Raw genomic sequence first — 17,671 nt, 5'->3', positions numbered from 1 at the left:
TGGAGGAAACAGGGAAGAATTGTCCACTTCTCAGCTTCTCCATGTTATCATGATTTTGCAAACCTCTTTCACATGCCTAACATGTTATCCAATATTTTTCAAAAATAAAATGAAAAGCAGAGAAGAACCTATTTCCTTGCAAAGTAAAAGGAAGTGTCCTCCTTTACCTCTGTGTACCTCCAGTCTCCAGGGAGCTGACTGAACTTCCACTGGATAATATATTTCACCCCAGAGATGTTAGCTGGCTTCCACCCTCATGTGACGCTGTGGCTTCCAATGGTAGATGCAAATGGTGCCCTAGGCTTGTTCAAGTAGCCTGAGGAGAAAATGCAATACAACAGTAAGAAAAAAACCTTTCATCACAATCTCTGGGTCTTAAGGGTAAAAGCCTATTACCCCACACACCTGAAAGCTGTGAAGCCAATAAAAACACACAAAAGAATATATTGGAAATGTTGCTGAATAAATAACACGACATTTTAAAGACAATTTGATAAGTAAGCCTGAACTGGGCCAAGCTCAATGTGAGAAAACCTGACTACAACTCTGTGCATGTGTAAATGCACTTTAAGATACAGGTACTAAGTAAAATTTTGCTGAATAGAAACCTAGTGAAGGCACAGGAGACTTCTGAAGAGATTTTCAAGGGGCCTGTTTCAATAGCACTGTATTGGCCCAATTGTTCCCACATAAGTTGCAGGAGCTTTTGGCAATGATTTCAAGATAGCAGACAGGTCAAGGATGGGTGCTTGACAAAGTATCATCTCAATCAGTTGAGACCAAGTTCAAAAGATTCCCTCCATGAAAGGGAGGAAAAAAAGTTTTACTGTAAGATAGAGTTAACTTCATCGTATTTGTTAAAAGAAAAAGAAAAGTGGTCATTTTCTGATGAATTAAAACACAAAAGACATTCCTATTTTTTCAGGGAAATCCAGATAATAGAGCAAGACTATAATCTTAAAACTGAATTTATCAGACTGTGAATTGGACACAGGTCTCTATTCAGACTTACGCTGTGCTTCAGCTCCATATGCATCCTCTGCACGGCTACAGCCAAACTTACAGGAAACCGTCTGTGTAGGGTACAGAACTCACTGGTTATTTTTGTGTAAAGGCAAACTTCCTCCTAGAATTATGCAGACACATTTTAAATCCATACAAATCTTGTGGACATTCTGAATACATACAAACTCTGTGGAAATCATTACATTCATTCTAAAAAGCGACAGTACCACACAAACTCACTCCAAAAAGCTTCCCGAGAGTCTTTCCATCAACTCACTGGGCACTGAATTAGCGTTTTCCTCCTTACACACAGTCCCTTTGTGGAAAGCACAAATGTGGGGCTACATTAAAGCGGGAAATAGACTTCAGTGACAACCATGGAGTTGGGAAGTAATGGTTTTTAAGTTGCTAATGATAAATTCCACATGTTGGATTTCACCTTTTCCCGCTTCATGTATTTCCTATGAATGAGGACATTCTTAGAAATGTACTTCCAGTGAATTTTCAAAATAGTTGAAATTAACAATTTGTAAGAGCAGCCATGCCTAATTCACGCTTCCTTGTTAGTAGTTACTCCTCCTGGTACAGTCGTGTCTACAAGCTGCAAACATAACAAATACCCCAGGGCAGTGAGTTCTCCACACTCACAGCCTAAGAACAGAAAATTCCCAAGAGTTTTCAGTTTAGGTAGGGAACACAGATATAGCGTTACCCTGCTTTGTAGGTAGAGAACTTAAGAAGAGGTAGTAACATTTTCCAGGTAGATTTCAGTAGCTTAAAAATTACATGCAAAACTGACCTTCCTGGAAAGCCAAAACTTTTGAGAAGTCACGGTTTGAGCTTTTCTAGACAGGCATTTTATTTGGGCTCATTTTATTCTGCAAGTTCATTTGGCCTATGAAATCTTGAAGTATGCTTCATACTGCTGCCACCTTTCACATGATAATTAACCTTTAGATCATTCAGAAGCAATTCATTGTGTTAAGTGAGCAAATATTTTAAATTGCTCTTCCTGTGATTCTAGGATATACATTTCCAGGACCCTACAGAAACTGATAAGACATGTTTTTTCAGACAACACAGTTGTAGTTGAGATGGAATTAAATACTTGCTTAGCTGTGTATTCCTATATACATTATCTTGCATCTAGGCATTTGGTGCCAAGTGCAAACACTTAAAAATTTTTTTTCCAATGTTTTGATATTCAGAGAAATAAAATACTTCCAAGTGAATTATCGTGACTGTTAGCAGGCAAAGATCCATGTATTAGCAGACATCAGTTATCAACCATACACTGGAGCTTTCATTTACAATCAAGCTTTCTTTAGTTTGTAGAGGATAGTGTCCCCAGATTACATGCTGATTCATAGTGCCTTCTGCTTCGTTCAAGATAGACATTTCTGACCATTTGTTTTTTGTTATGTTTTTCTTTCTTCTTCTGATCTTTGTCCGAACCATAAATCCAATTTTTGCTTGAAGTAAGAGGATTTCTGAAGCTCTTAGCCTTGGAAATTTTGAGAGAAATTTGCTGTCTGCTCTGCCTGAAAACAAGAAATCCTCACATATTCTCCATCAATGAGGACTGCCCCTATAGGAGACAAATTCTGCTGCCCTTTCTTGTGAATATTCCCACTAAATTCAGTGGCACTCTTCTGCTCCCAGGTGAGAGGTAATATCTAACAGGAGCAATACTACCAGATTTCGGTCCCAAGGCATAGTCACATGACTGAGCTGAGCCAACACCAACGGAAAAGTCCCTCTCTTACTCCCGCTCCTTTCCCCTGCAGACTGCAATGACCTGATCCTCTCCATGCAGTGACCTGGTGCTCACCTGACCATGTGGGGAGTCAAGTCAGCAAGCTGATCCAGTGGAAAGATAATCGCAAAAGCCCTTGCAGAGTTAGTGAATTTAACTGGCATATTGTGTGGCCAGACAAGCAAAACAAATCCTCCAAAACCACCACCACCAAAAAAAAATAACCAAACCACAACCCACACTAATTCTGTGTTTCTACAAAAGTAAATTGATTACTTCTTACACTGTTCCCACACTCCAAAACCACCATTTAGTTAATTTGTAAAGCTTTGTCATCATCCTGATTTCACAGATTAAAAAGCATTAAACAAAATCAAAATCAATCATTTCAGTCAAATCTTCAGCTTGCCATTGGGTTTGCATTCTACTTGGGATCCCCTCCAACTCCTCCGTCACCTGCTTGAAGTGTGTTGCCCCCATGTGGGTACAGCCTTTGTACTGAGGTCTCAACAGTCCCAAACACAACCCTGCAACCCTCTCATCCCCATCCCATCTTACACTCTATGTTCATGCTAAAAGGGGCCCAGAAAGGCACCATCTCTTTACTAGCACTTTATGTTGCTTCATACTTATCACTGTAAATGCCAGTCCATCTGCAGCACAGACCAGGCATTCTCCATTTGAGATGTCTTTCTAAAGGGCAACACATTGCCCCTTATTGAGTTGTATTTTACTTCGTTCAGATTCTCTACCCAGTCAAGAGAGTGTTTTTTCTTCTAGCTCCCACTCCTTGTTCACACTTCTCACCAAGCTGGTGTCATACCAGCCTTAATAAGCATTCTCTCTGGATCATCTTTGATGGCACTAATGAAAAACTGGATAGAACAAGACTCCTGTGAAAGCCTGTATTTTAAATAGGTCTGTACTGTGTTCCTTACTGGTGTGATTAGTCTGCTTTCTTTAAAGCAAGTCTTTGCTACACAGCAGTTTTTAGTGCAAACATGTCCTTAGCCACCATGCTGGAAGAAAGGATTCAGGTACTTAACTCATTCTTCAGCTTTAGGGAACATGAAAAAATTACACCTGGACTGATAAGTTTGTGTATCTACATTGTATCTCTTAGCACTATGTGGACATAGTAATCATTGAAATTGTTACTTTTTGTAGTGATCTGATAACATTTAACGTACCTCACATGCTCTGGTGAATGTCTTATTCTGCCAAGAAGCAAATTAATAAAATGTAGGATCAGCATAAATATAATCACAGAGTATTTCAAACAGTTAATATAAATTAATTAGTAGTTTTCTACAGTGAACATACACTACAAAACCTTATCACAGGCAAATACTGAAAGAAGGAAAACCAACACTTGAAAAACCAGAAAGTCAACACCAAAGTGATGCCAAGGATGAATAAGCTTCAGGTGCTCAAGAGGTCCAGAAAAAAAAAAGCAGTTTAAAAACTATCATGGCAGTTGTCCCAGACCAATGCTAATTCTTATCCATCTGGTTTAGTAAAAGTAAGAAATCAATCCAGTAAAGACCATGTGCTTCATTTACATCTGCATACAACTCAGACAGGGCCCAGTACAGTAAAATCCTGAAAAGGACTAGTTCTTTCCCACTGCCTGAAAATCTGGGTTGGTGGTGGAGCTTAATGAACTCTAGCATATCCCCACATTTGGTCAAACACAATGAAAACTTTTTATATTACACGTAACTCCCATAGCAAGAATTATTATCTTCCCAAAAGAGAATTTATAAATGTACTGAGAGAAAATATGGACATTACATCTTTTCATAGAAACACTGCTCTGGTAAGGTTTTCCACATCTGCCATTGGATAAGGTACTTGATGGACTGGAGACAAATGCTGTAGAGCCAAGGCTAAGGCAATACTCACACATTTCAGTGGGCAATTGATTTGCCCCATTGCATCCCAAAACTGACATCCCTGTGTGCACTGCAAAGACAGAGTGTGGCTTTAAAAAGGACTTTGAAATCACAGTTATAAAAAGGAGGGATACTCCAGCACTAAGGGTGAGGACAATAGTTCAATTTCCAGCTGCAGTAAAACATTCTGCATGACCAAGTCCCTTAGCTCCTTTGTGCCCTGGTTCCTTAGCAATAAAATAGGCATTTACAGCCCTTAAACTCTGTAACAAAAATATCAAATATACGAAAGATTATAGGTACTCAGATACTACAGTAAGGAAGTTTTGTTGTATAGTGCCCTTCTCAATGTAAAATCAAATATAGAGCAGAAGAAAAAATAAACCATGCTTATTCTGTCCCATCCACTTCTTAATGGTCATGTACATTTTTCTTTCTAAAGGGAAGCTGGAAAGGAACAACTTTGGAAGCAGGAGACTGATGTCAAGCATTACAAAGCCTCATTAAAAAAAACAGTAAGGCTTGGTAACACTGAGAAAAGACACACAGTAACCTAAACAGGTGAGTCAACCTTGCTATGTATTGCCATGACAACATAGCCTTTTATGGTCCCAGCATCATAAATGACCCAGCTTCACCAAATACCAGGCGCTGAGAGGCTGCTTCCCACTAGTCTCTGGAAAATATTGATGACTGAATTCTCTACCGCTCTTCAAGTATAGCTCCCAGATTGAATTGCATTTGAAATCTGACCTAGGAGAACATCAGCTAAAGTCCTCACAAGAATGCTGCTATGGAAAGCTCATGTTAAGCTAAAGAGTCCCCATGATAGACACAACCATTTGAAGTCCTACAGAGCTCTAAATTTTCAAGAGTTGTAAGTTTTCTCCCATCAGAACACTGAGAAAAAATAAACTACTTAACTGTACAAAGGTAGGTGAGTAAAAAAGTTTTAATGATTTGCACTTTGGAGGGAACACTAGTTCCCTCACTAGTTCTCAAAAATGAGTGATTATGCACTTTGCAGTTCACAAATATGAACGTGACTCACAGCAGAGATCCACACCCTTTACACATTTTCTTTAAACAAAAAAAGATAATTGTGTATTTAATAATTTGAGCCAAATCCAAGCACACAACCTACTGACTTACGCCAGACAGGCAACAGTGCACATTTGCGTGAAGGCTTTGACGATATGATCATTGTACCTATTTTGTTCAAATAGCAGTAACATTAAATGCCAGTAATTAACAAAGTAAACCATTACTCACTGCTCCAGTGATGTCACTAACATTGCAGAGGTTACTAATTCCAAGTTCTCCTTCCTATAAGAGAAGTACATACATTTTTACAAAGAGTCAAAATATTTCCCGAAAATTCTTTGATTAAAATGTATTACAGCAATGGTTTCTTGTAAAGCAAATTTTCTGTGACTAATGTTTCCTCCTTTGAAGAAATTTATTGTTGACACACCGGTAGCTTCTCATTTGAGACTAATTTCAGAGCACCATCAAACAAAGACATTGGCAGAATCAGTCGGTCTTAATTAAATTATCTCAGGTATGAATTTGGCTCTTATCTCCTGATTCTGGTTCACTGAGTCAATAACAAATGCTTCATAAATATGTTGGGCATAGATGACAAAGCCAAGTGGTTTCGACCTCTTGGGAACAGAAAATCCTTCCTCAACTAAATGCCTTTTGTCTGGCCTCCTTTTGAAGGGGTTTTACACAGCCATATGGTAACCAGCCTTCCTCTCCTCCTGAAAGTGGTCTCGAGCTAAGGTGTCTGGTTTTTTCGCACCATTTGAAGCGTGCAAACCAGTCACTGCCTGTGAAGTGCAAATGATCTGAAGATGTATCTAACAACCCTAGAGAAGCTGAATGTTAGATCTTAAGTTTTGTCCTGCAAACAGGTAAGAGCACCCTTAATAAAACAACTCTCAGGAAGAAATTTTCAGCACACTGGGCACACCGTGACAACAGTAAGAATCAAAAGTGTCACAAAGCAAACATTAATACACTAAGTAGAGTGGAGGCAAAAAAATAAGATTTACAGCTCTCAGACTCCAAGATTATATTTTTCTTATCTGAATCCCTTACACAATATGTCCACTGAACATAAATGTGATTTTCCAGTCTTTCAAAGCTGAGAGGAAGAGCAACTTATTTCTTATTCTGAATTAATTTCAGCTTAAATCAAAGGATCCCCATTAAAGTTATCATTGCATGATAGGTTTCCATCAGGGAAGGCAATTAACTCTTTCACTGGTGCAAGACTTAGAAATAGTTTTAAACAAACTGCCAGAGAAATGTATGAAATAAAATGGAGCAGGTGACAGTCCTCTGCAGTAGGTTTCCACAGTTAGTTAGCCCCAAGGCACAAAATGTCCTTTCTACAGAGCAAAGGTACATGGTCTTCTAAACAGCATCAACATTTCAGGCAAATAGAAACAAGGAGGTAACTTCTGAAAGCCTCATGCAGAATTATTGTTTGGAATTGAGAGGTTTTGCTTATCTTTGTCATGCATCAGCAGAAGGAAAAATAATAAAATTCACTCGACTACTCAAAGGAACACTAAGAAAGTATAAGATTAAGAATCCAACCACTTTAATACTTAAAGAGATAGCCACAATTTAAAGCATAAGTGACTCAAAAAAGGTGAACTAATTCAGGATAATTGTGCGAGCCACAGATTCTCAGACAATTTCTTGTGAATTTACAGTTTTCCTAGGTTTATTTAAGAAAAGTCATAGACTAGACAGAAACGGGTAAGTAAAGTGAATAAATTGAAAGAACAAAGGTTTCTTTCCTCTACCCTCCAGGGTCTTTAGTGTTTTTAGTAATTTCAGGAGCTGTTGGAACATAAGTATATAAAGAAAGTACAAAGAATTCCCATACAATCTGGTTAATAGGATTTCTTCCCTACCAGGTTCCACAAATTCAAATTTTAAACATTAGTTCTCAAACTCTGCTTTTACTCAGATACAGTCTTTAAAATAATTTTGAAAAAGCTGATACATAATAGAAAATTCTTACAGCAACCATCTATATTTCAAAAGATTAAGTACAGTTTTTCAAAACTTACCAGGTCACTTGTACATAAGTTTTGACAGTTTTTTGAGAAAGTACAATACATTGCAGAAATCCATACAGCATAAAAAGCAGCAAGTCTGTTTAGTGGGAGATCCCACAGGCAAGTGTTCCTCATAACTTAAACAATTTAATCTGTCAGTCTGATTCTTTCGTTGACTTGGCCATATGAGCTCCTTTTAGCCTAGATGACAGAGATGCAACTGTGAAATTTCTGTATTTCTGTTTATTAAATATTTTTTAAATCCTTGTTTACACTCTGATCCTTCAACAACTTTTCAGCTTCCTGGAGCATTTTTCTTGAAATTACGCAACCTCTATCTCATAGTTTCTTATTAAACCACTGAAACAAAAAAGTTGACCAATGAAAGTCAGGGTATCTCCTTACATAAATATCATTAATGTAAAGAGGAAATTAAGTGCAGCGCTCTTAATCAGGCGCTCCAAGCAACATGGAAACAAGGAAAGAGTGAGAAAAAAACGGCCTAATCTTAATTTCTACTACAATTAAGCTATTTCTAAATATTTTCAAGTGGATGCAACTAAGAAAATTTGTTTGTGATGATGAATAACCTTGTTAGAACACTACAGTTCATATCAGTCAGTACGAAAATGTTAATTAATTCCCTGTTTTAATGACTGTTTCCAAATGTTCCATTTCCACACCAGAATACCACTCAAAACAGACACCTATCTGCCTTCTGATGCAACGTGGACACAAACTAACCAGACCCAATCTGCTAGGGGGTCTCTGTGTGAATGGGCATGATTATACTAGTAAGTTTGTGCCCATATCATGGAATAAAATTGAAGGTGATTGATAGATAAATCTTGTATCTGATTTAAAGAGAGGTGAAGGGTCCTACATAAAGTTGGAGATTCACATTACAGAGGTAAGTGGGAATTCAAGCTTAAGTTACATCCAGCTGCCAGTCTGTGGCACGTGTCTGTTGTACCAGCAGAGCTATCCACAGAGTCATTCTGTGGACTGCAGTAGGAAATCGATCCAGCTTACATGTATGTATGTATATATAAACAAATGCTATGTCATTTTTGTGCATGTGTATTATGCATTATAAATAAAATGTGTTATTTTATAAATAACAATGACACATCCTGTCATTGCTGCTTAAAGAGGGGACCTGCTTTCCCACCACACCTTCCCAAGCCCCACTCACTTGCCAGGCAAACATTCCTGCATGTGATAAATCAGGCTGAGAATCTGGTCAACACTAACCCAGCGACAACAGAAGTGAATTGGTTAGCATTAACCTGATGCTGTTTTCTCTGATTCAGGCTGCAGCACAGCCCCATGCGCTGCTGTGCCCATGCATGGTAAGTGAATGGAGCTAAAAGCACCAAGGCAGGAGGAAAGGATAAGCCAGGCTGCAGAGAGCCGATAGGTATTGCCAAGCACATGGCTCAAAGGTGGTCAGAGGAAGGAAAGGCTTTGTGGAACAGGCACCTTCTTTTTCTTCCACTTGTCCTGGGAAGAATTTGGGGCTTTCCTTGTGCATTATCTCAGCTTCCTCACCACTACTAAAGGGAATGGGGGTTCCTGGAAGAGAGTAAGACTCATCAAAAGTGAGATTAGCTTTCAACTAAGGGCTTTCAGCCTCACATGTGAGGGGGAGTTACTGCCCCATTTGCTTGTCACTTCTCCACTCCAGAAGGATGCTGCCCCCTCTCCAGCCCACCAGCAAAGCTCCTTAAGAGGGAAGCCCTCAGCTCCAGTCAAAATAAGCCAGTTTAGTCTGACTGCTTAAATAGTAGCTCCTTGCTAATCCAGCTCATCTTGGCTGAAGAAGCTTCGTCAGAGCTCATATAAGCAGCAAAACTGAAGAAGAAACTGGTGACAGGCAGACATAGGCTGCAGTTTCTTCCTGAGGCAGAGCACTTTGTACTTTGGTTAGATCTTTAGGAGATTTAGGACCCTCAGGATTTGGTCTCTAGGGCCAGTAGGTCTATACCAATAAATTAAATGTACCCACACCCACACCTGAGCAGGTGGCATGGGATAACCCACATCCACACTTCAAAAATCACTCATACTCCAAGGGAGGAGAGCCACAACTGAAACACCTATGGGGAATGGCTCCTAGCTTTTACTGTATCCCAAACTGTTCCTGGATATTATTTGGGCTAGTGCTGATGTGGGCCAAAACCAGCCAGGGACAACTCAGACAGTTTAACAGTTGATCTATGTAGTCACTCAGGATTAAGAATGCTGCCTTACATGGTTTTAAATTACTAGCTTAGATGTAGCCCAGGTAAACAAATATGTCTAAATTCAATCTCTTAAAAATTCTTTTTATTGCATTTAACTATTCAACACTTTTTTAGTTTGGGGGTTTTTTAGGAACTAATTGATTGTTAGGCTGTCTTGGGTCTTGTTTGGGGATGTATAGGGAGAAGCAGTGGGAGGGGAGAAGGAGGAATCAGGTCAAGAACCTGGTAAGGAATGTAATCAAGGTGCATCTGAAAGCCTGAAGAAGAGGTTGGCAGCCATTTAAAAATGTTGGCGTTTGGCTCTTAGGGCAAGGAAATTTAGTTACTATCAAACACACACAACTAAACCTTTCTTTATAACAGGAAAGATTCACTATTACTGATGCTGATAATTCTTGTAGGTGAGTATTTTCACACTCATATATGTGTAGTACATTCATACCTTGTACAAATGGACTTTAACCACTACAGCAATATAGATAGTTAATAAAATAATAACATTAAAGACATTATTCAAATGAACAACTAGTTTCATGACACAGAAATTTTTCTGACTTCCAACACTGTTTTCCACCAGGTGTCACTGTAACATCCCATAAACCAGGGCCTTCAAAGGAAAAAAGCACTGAAATGTTGCTTATGTTCTTCTAAAACATTAGCCGAACAAATACTAGAATTCACCTAGGTCTTTGGATTTTTCACCTCAATTTCAGGAATTCTTCAGGAAGAGAGTATTTAGGGGCTTTAAAAACTGAACTTTAAAAGGAGGGGCTGTAAAATCTGTAAATGATGGAGCATTAAGTGTTATTTTTAAGTGCATCTCTTCTGTAAAATTGCATCCTGGCACAGAACTAGGGAGCCAAATTATGTGAGATATCATTAATAAATCTTGTCCTTTATATTACAGATTTACTTACAGAATATTTCTTTCATCCCAAAGATCAGCACAGGGAGAGGATCTGCAATGGACAAGACTGGGAATGAGGAAAAAAAATAGCAGCACAATGAGTAACAGAGAAAAGCAAACTGTATTACAATTCCCCACCTGAACAGCAGTATATATCAGAGCACCTCAGAAACTACAGATTCATCTTTCAAACTCCTTTGAGAGCAATAGAAATATATACAGACAAATGATCAGCCCTGATAGTAATGAATATGGGCTATCGTATCTTGAGGAGAAAAATGCATATTATTACTGCCAGTAAAGCAAGTAAGTAACATCTTCTTTATACCTGAAATTATCATGATACGCAAAGATAAATCTTTCCTGTTTGTGAACATGCACGTGATTGGGCGTATGTATACATGACTGGTATCATATAAGCAGAATAATTATGTAAGACACAGAGCTTTAGGTCTCCACTGCACTTACAGCAGAAGGCTGAAATTGTCAGCTCAAGGCAGGCTGGCAGCCTCCTCTACCGTACACCCCAGCGCACAGACACAAGGTGTTACCCCTACAGCCAGAGCCATCAGTTGGGAAGCATCTCCTATGCTGCCAAAGATACAGCTCAACATATTAACATAAACTGATGCCAGCTTCAGGTTATTTTAATGTTTCAGAGCAAAAGCTCTCAAATTTCAGGGCAGCCCCTGGCTGACCCAGTCCCGGAGCCATGCCATCATCCGTGCCCCGGTGGCAGCAACCTCCATCAAAAAGGTTGTCCAAGCAGCTCAAGACAATACCCATGCAATTTAATTTTAATCTGCTCCCACGTGCAAGTCAGACACCTAAAAATCTCATCAAATTAAACATTTGACCATGTGCCACCATTTAAACACATCAGCACATAGTTTCACAAAACAACAGCACAGGACAGCAACTGGAAGGATGGCAAAAACAGAAAAGGGAATTCCTGAGGAAGGCCCCAAATGTCTATGTCTAATGTGGGCTGCTTGCATCCTGTTACAGAGCACTAAAACTTCCTTCAAGTCAGACCTCATTCATGAGTCCTATCTTGATGAGGGGGAAAGTTGGGAGCGGTGAGAAAGGAGAAACTGTCAATGCCGCAGGCAGCCTACAGGGCAGAGCAATGAAAAGGAAAATCTCAGCTTTTACTCCTCAGTTTCTAACCCCTTTGTCTTGTGAGGGTAGCCTTGAAAAGATGTGAAGCACTCACTAGTGGCGACCGATTTTCATTCTTTTCTAGAGATTACAAATTATTCTCATTTTCCCTCCAGCAACGGGTCCTCATTAACTGTTGAATTTCTCAGCAAAGTAAGTGAACAAGGACCCTAAGGGCAAAAAAGTTTTCCTGCACTACCCCTGCTTCCCTCTCCTTTCATTTGTTAGTGCAACTGCTAGGGCAGCTGTTTGTCTGGCAATAACAGCCAGTCGGTCAGGGAACGCTTTGCACAAACAGGGAAGATCGTACAGAGAAACCCCCTGGAGTCTGGCTCAAGATTTATATCTATCTCTGCAGATTAGAGAAGTGGGGTTGGGGAGGGGGGAGAAGCAGACTGTTAAACTGAATCAAATTGGAAAGACAGTCATGCGTGAGATACTTAGTTAAACCAGTCAGGAGACAGGGATTTGTTTCTATTGATCTGCAGTAATGATGACTGGAGAAATGTTTCATTAAAAGGTGTACAATGATGGACTTCAGACTAGGCAAATTTGAGCTGTGGAGATTAACAATGGCAAGACATGTGAAAGAAAAATATAAGGAATGCTAAAGGGCAACAAGGATCTATAAATATGCTGCTAAAAAATCCAAATCTGAAAAAAAAAACCTATATCAGGGCTTACTAAACTACGTTTGTGTAATGATCCTATATGACATCAGGGGAGAAAGAGCTAGCACAAGGTGACAAAAACCTTGCTGTTAAGTAGATAAAGCTTGCACTGCTTTTTGTGTTGCTTCAAAGAGGATAGGTTGGCAAGGTATTCACAAAGCTCTTACTGATTTGTTCAATTGTATTTAGGTATCTTCTGATTATTACTGATCAAATGTGCAGTCTGAAATTTGAAGAAAACTAGATTTCAACATACACACATAATAGACAGGGCAACAGTATAAGTGTAAAATGGCCCGATGCAGCATGTCTGAAGAAGACTGCACAGAAAAGATTTGCAAAGATTTTTAGAGAAGAACAGAAGGAAAGAAGATTGCATACTGCAGAGGGAGTTACTTATTGCTCTGAGTATGTAGATCACTGTATAAGAAGATATATAAAGCCAAGATTAAGAGAAAAAGAGAAAAAGGAGCAGAAGCAGTAGTGTAGATTGTATGATCTTTGTAAAAATCTTCAGAACAGTCAGATGCTAAGCCTGCATAAACATCTCCTGTAAAAGGCTTTACCTCTAACACCTCCTGGTTTCCATGGTATTCCAAAATACCTGAATGTTTAATCTCCTAGTAGTTTCATAAAAAGAAATTGCTCATCCAGCAGTCCAGAAAAGAGCCCATCTGCACGGAGTTTGTGACAGCCAGAGAAGCAACAGTGCCCACCATGCAGGGCAGGAGTTAGCAGAGGCTAGATTCGACCATTTCAATCACCTGCTTGTGACAGTGTGTTGCTGGAGAGCTGTTTGGATGCACTGCTCACCAGCCTTTTGGTAAATACCTAGAGTTTCAGTCCCTCTCCCCCAAAAGTTTCTCTCCTCCTCCCCTTGGTGGATCAGTACCCCTAGGTACTGGCACTGCCTCTGGTCCACAGGAAAAGGTAGTTCCACTTCTCCACACAAGCAAGAGCAAAGCCACTCATAGTAGAAAAAAAAGACCTTTTAAACAAGTTCTCTAAAATGTTTTTGAGCCTCCAACTGGCAAACACAGGCTTGTTGCAAACAGCTGGAGATACATCTGATCCCTTTTTGTTTGAGGGACAGGAAAATGTCCCCTGGGAAGACCAGATCATGGGACTACTGACACGAGAAACCCTGAGGATGGTAACCCAGCACATCACTTCCACCTCTGTGGGAAAGCCAACATTTTGTCTCGACTTGCTAGCATGTGCCAGCAGTGCAGGCAGCCCAGCTCACTCTTAAGATTTTATCCTCTAAGGGTTTCAAACCCATTTGGAGTATCAACAGCCGCCATGATTTAAGTCATGGCCTTTCCACAGGAGGCACTGGTCACCCTGCTGGGCAGAGGGGAAGGCCTGAGTGCACCTCCACAGATCAACCCTGCTGAGAGGCGGCCGGTGCTGAGCCCTCCCACCATGCACCTGCTCCCTGGCTCTGGGGACACCCGGGGCTTGGTCCCGTTGCCTCAACACAGGTCCCTTGTGACACCCGTGCTGCTTTAGGGTATCCCAGAGGTTCACACTGGGCTGGCAGTGTCTGGGTGCCACAGCCGGGGCCCCCCAGGGCAGGGGGTGGCAGGGCCTGTCCTGCCCCAGCCAGGCACAGGGCAGCCGGGGACACCGGGGCAGCCCCAGCCCCAGGCATCGGGCACCTCCCTGGGGATGGGGACGGGCCGAGGCCAGGCTGGGACGTGGGCCCGTGGCTCAGTGGGGCCTGCCGGCAGGTGGGGTAGGGCTGCAGCAGCTGGGGACCGGCCCTGCTGTGGCATTGCTGGGGCACAGACTGATGGTCCCAGGGGTCTGACATGGGGTCCTGGGCCGTGGACAGAGGGTGAGCCCCTTGGGGCTGGGCAGGGACAGCCAGGGCCCCCTCAAATCCCAGGCAGGCAGGTGTTACCCCAGAGCAATGGAGAGCCCTGCCCTTCTGGAGCAGTGGCTGGGAAGCAGGGGGATCATCCAAGCATCTCAAAAGGCAGGAGGTGCCTCTGTTTAGGCCACTGAACCAAGCCTGACATCTCCATTGACTGCAACAGCAGCACCTTCATTTAGACGTATTGATTTTAAATTAATCACAATGCTTTAAAACAGCCTAAGTATTATCTGTCCCCAACTGTGTACACACTGCCCCTCATTCTGGCACTGACATGCTGTCAGACCCACAGCAAAGTGGTTGTTCTGGTGTCAAACCACCTTTTCCTTTTCCTCAGCTGAGAAATTTTCCTGACAGCTGAGGGAAGTTTCCTTCCTGGGGAAGTTTTCTTCACTGAGAAGTCAGGCAGATGCCAGAGCAAGGAGAGGGACAGGCAAACAGAGCTACACCTGAACACGAACGGTGAGGGTGCGCACCAAGGCTGAGAGGATTTATCGCTCTGTCAAAGACAGCAGCCCTGACATCTTACCCAACCCCTCCCTTTCCCTCCCACCATGTTCCTAGATCTCAGTTTCCCCTGCCCTAGTGGTGTGGTCATTCTCCCTTGAACCTGCTCTGGTGCTTTTTGATCCCCTACTGAGCTAATTCAGGTCCCAGACAGCAGAAAACCATTCACCTTTTTGTCAATGAACTGTTCTGCTGGCTCAGCAAGTTGAATTGGCTTAACAACATCAGGTGAGCATCAGGAAGAGGGGATGTAAGGCCAAGAAAGGGACCTTTTGGCCAGGCTGGTTTGAACCCTCATTCTAACAGCTGCTATTGTTAACTAAATTTAGGTCTGAGGATACATCATTTTCCCTTAATAGAGAGAAGCCTGGGGTTCCGGGTCTGCTGCTCATGATGTGTTTGAAAGTGATCTTGTACAATAGAGCAGTGACCTCTCTCTGCATTATGATAATGCAAATAATAAGACTTGACCTGTAATGGCGAGCACATCTGGACTCCCAAAAGGTTTGCAAGACAATTACAAACTTAAGCTGTAATGACAAATACTACCTCAAGGTAAAGCAGGGTAAGAGAGTAGAAGCATTAAACAAGTGATGACATACTAGTTCATATTTTTATGCTCCCAAGATTAAAGATATAAATTGGCTTATGAAAAGTATATTATTTTTTCAGTACTGCCGTGGTGGGTTGACCTTGGCTGAATGCCAGGTGCCACCAAGCCGCTCTATCACCCCCCCCTCCTCAGCAGGATGGTGGGGCGGGGAGAAAATAAGATGGAAAAAAAATCCTCGTGGTTCAAGATAAAGGCAGTTTAATAAAAGCAAAAGCAAAGGCTGTACATAGAAGCAAAAACAAAACAAAGATTTTATTCTCTACTTCCCATCAGCAGGTGATGTCCTGCCACTTCCCGGGAAGCAGGGCTTCAGTACGTGCAGCAGTTGCTCCAGAAGACAAATGTTGCAGATAATGAATGCTCCCCTTCCTCCTCCTTTCTCTTAGCTTTTATTGCTGAGCAGACATCATACGGTATGGAATATCCCTTTGGTCAGTTTGGGTCAGCTGTCCTGGCTGTGTCCCCTCCCAAGATCTTGCCCACCCCAAGCCTACTGGTGAGGGGGGAGAATGCTGGGGAGACAGCCTTGATGCTGTGAGAGCACTGCTCAGCAGTAGCCAAAACACTGGTGTGTTATCAACACCTTTCTAGCTACCGATACATAGCACAGCACTATGAAGGCTGCTTAGGGGAAAATTAACTCCATCTCAGCCAGACCCAATACAATTTCTTTTATGCACAAACACAAGCATGCATGCACACACCCCTCTTCTAATGCTGAAAGGAGTCAGTGGAGCTCAAAGAAGACAGGAATGCAGTAGAAAATCTCTAGATCAAAGTAGATGTAACAACTACTTATGTTAAAACAACTGGTACTGTAATAACTATTTTTGAGAAGAGGCTTCTGTATTTTCTTCTTCTTCCAGCAATTTTTGGGATATGGGCTAAATTACACACCAGAGAAAGTCTGTCCTGTGAAAAAGGCTAATGTGCCCTTTTGCAGTAATCCACAGCAGAGACTGCATCCTTCAAACCCCTGCAGACACTCGTGTTCACAGTCCAGTATACTGGTGGATACCCATCCTAATAGCAATTTAAGTGAAGGTTGAACAGCAGAGGTGCAGGCACACGCTCTCTTCTGCTGCTCTGCAAGCTGCAGAAGTTGAGCAGAGCAGAGAGCTATAGGTACAGCAGTATCTTGAAACACTACAGCAAGATCCATCAAAATGTGGAAAGTAAGGGCCCCAAGGAGCACTCAGCACTGCTGTCAGAACAGGCTCCCTTGGTAACTTCAAGGTGCTTTAGACTTGGCCAAGAACTAAGCCGAAGGCAGAGACTCTGGCCAAGCAGGACTGCTAAGTAGCAATGCTTCCTTTGGCAGAGTTTCCAGGTCCAGAAAGAATGCCCAGGCACATACACTTTAATGACTGTATGCCAATCAAAATAGCTTGTTGCTTTTTTGCACATGGTTTTCAGATAAAGACAATACATATGAGAAATTGTCTATATGTGTATTTCTATAAGACCAGTAAAACAAAATAGCTATAAATATTTCTCTTGTGTAGCAACAAGTTAGCCTTCACTTGGTAGAATGGCTGTCTGCAAATGTTATCACTATTTTCTGACTATGGTATCTCTGTCATGCTGGTGTTTTTAATTTTGCTTCAATGTTTGCTATTTTATTGCATTAATGTAATTCCACAGATCAAAACAACAACAACAACGACAACCACCAACCCCAAACCCCGGAACACTAACACAGAGCAAGGAACATCAATAAAAAATATTGGGTTTAAGATGTGAGGAAGTAAGTGAAGGTTCATGGTCCACCACAGCCAGCCTCTGCAACCAGAGGAAACCAGTGTGGGATGACCTACATGTGCTCCAACAGTGGTTTGTAACTGAGAGGAGGCTGAAGAGCAGCCGGGCTCCCTGCTTCTACTTGTTTAGAAGAGGTTGAACTGGCAAAATGAGAAGCCATAATTCACCACCTTGCCAGCAGTAGGAGTGGATA

The 17,671-nt window shown here is 41.5% G+C and overlaps 1 protein-coding gene across 1 annotated transcript in view; it reads right to left on the bottom strand.

Moving 5' to 3' along the window:
- Positions 1-7,868, bottom strand: part of ROS1 (ROS proto-oncogene 1, receptor tyrosine kinase) — a 76,531-nt gene extending 68,663 nt beyond the window's left edge. The window contains 6 exon segments of the mRNA XM_064448554.1: positions 168-316; positions 1,013-1,073; positions 3,952-3,978; positions 4,667-4,726; positions 5,929-5,982; positions 7,746-7,868. Coding sequence (XP_064304624.1) covers positions 168-316; positions 1,013-1,073; positions 3,952-3,978; positions 4,667-4,726; positions 5,929-5,982; positions 7,746-7,868 — 474 coding nt within the window.
- Positions 7,869-17,671: the final 9,803 nt, after the last annotated feature.

Source organism: Phalacrocorax carbo, chromosome 3, assembly GCF_963921805.1.
Source record: "Phalacrocorax carbo chromosome 3, bPhaCar2.1, whole genome shotgun sequence".
NCBI lineage: Eukaryota > Metazoa > Chordata > Aves > Suliformes > Phalacrocoracidae > Phalacrocorax > Phalacrocorax carbo.
Note: the sequence above shows the minus strand (reverse complement) of the source record. Positions and strands in the feature narration are given on the sequence as shown.